Raw genomic sequence first — 4138 nt, 5'->3', positions numbered from 1 at the left:
TTTTTTTTTTTTTTTTTTTTTTTTTTTTCCTCGTGCAGATAGTTTTTATTATAATTATTTTGGTTGTTTATACATGTAATGATTTTTTTTAAGCCTTTCTAGGGACATGAGATGCAAATTAGCACTTGCTATAATCTCTGTGCAGTGCATTTTTTCCAGTCTTTGACTGGAATCATGTTTATTGTACTGTCCCTATCTAAATAAACGAAATAAAAAGATCACACCAGCGCAGTCTGAGAAACTAGTGATGTCCTGCAGCCACAGATGTGCTGAAGTCATTCGAAGCAGGGGCCTCTCCAATTCCTAATAAACTGACAGCTGTAATCCTCCAAAATTTTAGTTGCACTCTTCTTTCATGCTACAGTGGTTACTGTTCTCTAATTTTGATCACTTTTTTCCACAAAATAAAGGTTTTTGTTGAAATCCCTTGGTTATTTTGTCAAACATGTTAGTAGTGTTTATCCACCGCTAATATTCCTTCACATTTTGAGCGATGAAGATTAATTCAGAAAATAATTAAATTAATTATTCATTTAGAATTTCAGAAAAAAATGAAGTATATATGGACTGTTCTCTAATTTTGATCTCCACTATATATATATATATATATATATATATATAATTTCTAAATCAATCAGAGCAGTATTTCTCTGGCTCAAACATTCAAGCAAAAACTTGAAATTGTGAATCTAAACTGACTGAATCAGTTTAAAAATTGACTATGTATTTTCAGAAACTCTGATTTAATTCAGTAAATCAGTTAGTTCAAAATGATATGAATCAAACTTTCCAACACTATACTGTATATAATAAACAGGGCCCATTTAGTTTTTGCCTCAGCTCGATCTTCTGTAAAGCAGTATATTGTGAAGAGAAAAACACTTCAGAGCTGCTTGTTATTGAAAAGGTTTCACTTTGAAAACGGAGATAATGGCATGTTAGGAGACAAGAGCTAAAGGCTAGTTCGTACTGTTGCTTCTTTTGGGTACTTCACAACATTACTTTAAATGATCAGTTACAGTATTCATTTATAGTTTTACATTTGACCTTATTTATCATTAGAATGTTGAGTGTAAATTAGATCACGTCTTGAGGTTTTGATTGGATATATATCATAAAGCATCTTATTGTCTTGAAATAACAAATTTATGGTACCCACATGTACTTGATTAAGCTGTAAACATTCATCATCAAATGCAGAATTAAATCTACTGTATCTTCTGTCTTGATTCTACAGGCTGAAGGCTCTACCTTTCTCCAGATGGGAGCTTCTATAGAGCAGCAGATAAATGCAATGTTCAAAGTGATGGAGGAGTACAACTGGGGTAATTTTGTAGTGATCACCAGCTTGTATCCTGGCTACGAGAACTTCGTGGACTACATCCGCTCCTTCACGGACACCAGTTACTTCCTGTGGGAGCTGCAGGATGTGCTGAGCTTCGAGATGTCCGTGGGGGCCAATGACATCCGCACACGTAGACTACTACAGCAGGTGGACTCGCAGGTATATCTAGTGTACTGTTCCCATGAGGAAGCACAGTACTTGTTCAGAATGGCCTCTGATGTAGGGCTGCTAGGGCCCGGATACATCTGGGTCATCCCCAGTCTGACTGTGGGGAACCCTGAAGTGCCCCCTCCTGACAGTTTCCCAGTGGGCGTCATCAGTATTATCACAGACAGCTGGAGGAAAACACTGCGCCAGAGGGTTCGGGAAGGAGTCGCAGTCATAGTAAAAGGGGTGCACAGTTTCCACAAGTACAGAGGATTCATTCCCGAGGGTCACAGTGACTGCAATAGTCTGGTCAAATCGTACACCAACAATTCTCTCTTCAGGTAAGACTTGTTCAGATTGCTAAGTAAAGGTATTTTTGAAAAACACCTTTAGATTGTTTGTTAAAGAGAAGGATATAAAACCCATGTCTTCAACTGTGAAAGTAAATTTTAGTATACTTTTAAAAAACGTATTACGGAAAGAATGTACTTCAAATATTCTTTAAAAGAATATACTTATGTGCAAACTGAATGTAATGTTTTTGGACACTTAACTGCATGTCAATTGCAGTTAAATGAAAATTTACTATAGTGTAAATTTATAATAGTAAATGCAGTTAGCTTTACTTTAGAGTGCTTTTTTTGACCCACCCAAGTACATCTTTATAAATAATTTCATAATTACTTTGAAATATGTTTAAGTGTACTGCTGAGTAAAGGTATTGACAAGCATTTATGGTAAACGGAAATATACTTTAATGTAATTTTTTCTATTGAAAATGTATTCAGTGTTGTTTTCTGGTCTGACCTACAAAAATTGCTTATAAATTTCTTGTTACGCTAAATTTTTGCCAAATATTGGATTCAGCTTTTTTATCTTTTTTTTTTTATTTCAAATAGCACAGGTTTTGTATATATATTTTACATATAGTTTATTTTATATATAGTTTACTCTGTTTCGAGCATATGCACCCCTTGTTTTTGAGTGAACGTTGGCTAAATGATTTACAAATAATGATTTTTTTTTACTTAAAAACTGCATAAGCTCAGAAATCAATTAAACCTGTGCTAATTGAAAGAAAACAAGGTAACATAATAATTTAATCAAATATTTGGTGAAATGTGGCATAATGAGAGATCATTTTTGACTGTGAACACCAAGTAAGGTAAAGGATTTTCAGCACAGCATAAGGGTTAAATATATTTGTAATGATCAAGTTGAAGTTTAGTCCATTTAAAATACACAGTATTAAATTTAAATGTAATGTTATGTCCACACGTCTATAGAAGTGCACTTCTTTAAAGCATTTCAAAAGATTATTAAATCATAATGATTTAAAATGTACTTTAAAGTGAAAATTTTAATTTGACATAACTACAGTTTAAAACATTGTACTTAAATGTGTTTAAAAACCTAGTCATGAAAGTATACTCTTATTATCTCTCATTATTGTGGTTTATTGATCTTTATTAACATCAGTAACATCATTGTTAACATTATGTCCTGAAAAAAGAAAGCTATATCATAGACATCTCTTTAGAGTATCTGGGTACTCTGACTGCCAGTAATGTTTTATGAAGCTGTCATATATTTAGTCCTCCCTTGGCCAGCATTGCCCTATTTTTTTTTTTTCGTCAAACGTGATCACATCAAATTCAACAGGAAAGTTGAACAAATCCTCAAAATCCTAACATTTTTCATTCTCGCAGCTTAGTTTTCCAGACAAAACATTGCGTTCTTGAGCTTTTTCTTGTGGTCTTCCTCCGTTGTAATGAGACTGGGAGATTCTTCAGATTTCCTTGTTAAATCTGCCGTTCACCTGGGAGCCACCGTCCTCATTAAATAGTGTTCCAATTGCCTCTCAGAGCTTTCTGTGATCAAGCGTATCAGAGACACATGAGTGACTGGGTCCTCCATCCAGAATGTTCCCAGGCTTCAGTGCTGTTCAGGTGTCTGCACATCTCTCTAGCATAAAAAGAAACATCTGTCAACAGACAGTTAAGGAATCTTTACAGAACTGGCTTTGAGACAGGACACGGACCTTCTTTTCAAACATGGTGACTGGTTGGGCAGTATCAAAGGATTCATCAGATGGCAAGAAAGAAAATATTGTCTAGGAAAAATGTTTTATCAGTAGGATGGTCTGAGGTGAAATGGTAAGTTGGGTAGAGGAATAAATTAAAATGACATTTACTCACCTTCATGTTATTTCATGTACAGTGGGTACGGAAAGTATTCAGACCCCCTTAAATTTTTCACTCTTTGTTATATTGCAGCCATTTGCTAAAATTTTTCTTTTTTAATAAATCTGCAAAAATGTCAACGATTCTGTGTTTTTCTGTCAATATGGGGTGTTGTGTGTACATTAATGAGGAAAAAAAATTAACTTAAATTATTTTAGCAAATGGCTGCAATATAACAAAGAGTGAAAAATTTAAGGGGGTCTGAATACTTTCCGTACCCACTGTATATTCATATGATGGTTCTTGTCAATACAATGTGAAAACCAACAATGAAAAACGGGCCATAAAAGTAAGATGTTAAAGGGTTAGTTCACCCAAAAATGAAAATGAGCCCATAAATTACTCACCCTCAAGTCATCCTAGGTGTATATGACTTTCTTCTTTCAGACAAATCCAGTCGGAG

At 34.4% G+C, this 4138-nt stretch overlaps 1 protein-coding gene across 1 annotated transcript in view; it reads left to right on the top strand.

The window, feature by feature from the left end:
• LOC107684146 (glutamate receptor ionotropic, NMDA 2C-like) overlaps positions 1–4138 on the top strand; it is a 44225-nt gene that overhangs the window by 18110 nt on the left and 21977 nt on the right. Inside the window, exon 3 of the mRNA XM_016480359.1 lies at positions 1238–1833. Coding sequence (XP_016335845.1) covers positions 1238–1833 — 596 coding nt within the window. The remainder of the gene's footprint in view (positions 1–1237; positions 1834–4138) is intronic.

The sequence above is a fragment of the Sinocyclocheilus anshuiensis genome, unplaced genomic scaffold (assembly GCF_001515605.1).
Source record: "Sinocyclocheilus anshuiensis isolate Anshui unplaced genomic scaffold, SAMN03320099.WGS_v1.1 scaffold553, whole genome shotgun sequence".
Taxonomy (NCBI): Eukaryota; Metazoa; Chordata; class Actinopteri; order Cypriniformes; family Cyprinidae; genus Sinocyclocheilus; species Sinocyclocheilus anshuiensis.
This window is presented reverse-complemented; position numbering and strand designations above follow the sequence as displayed.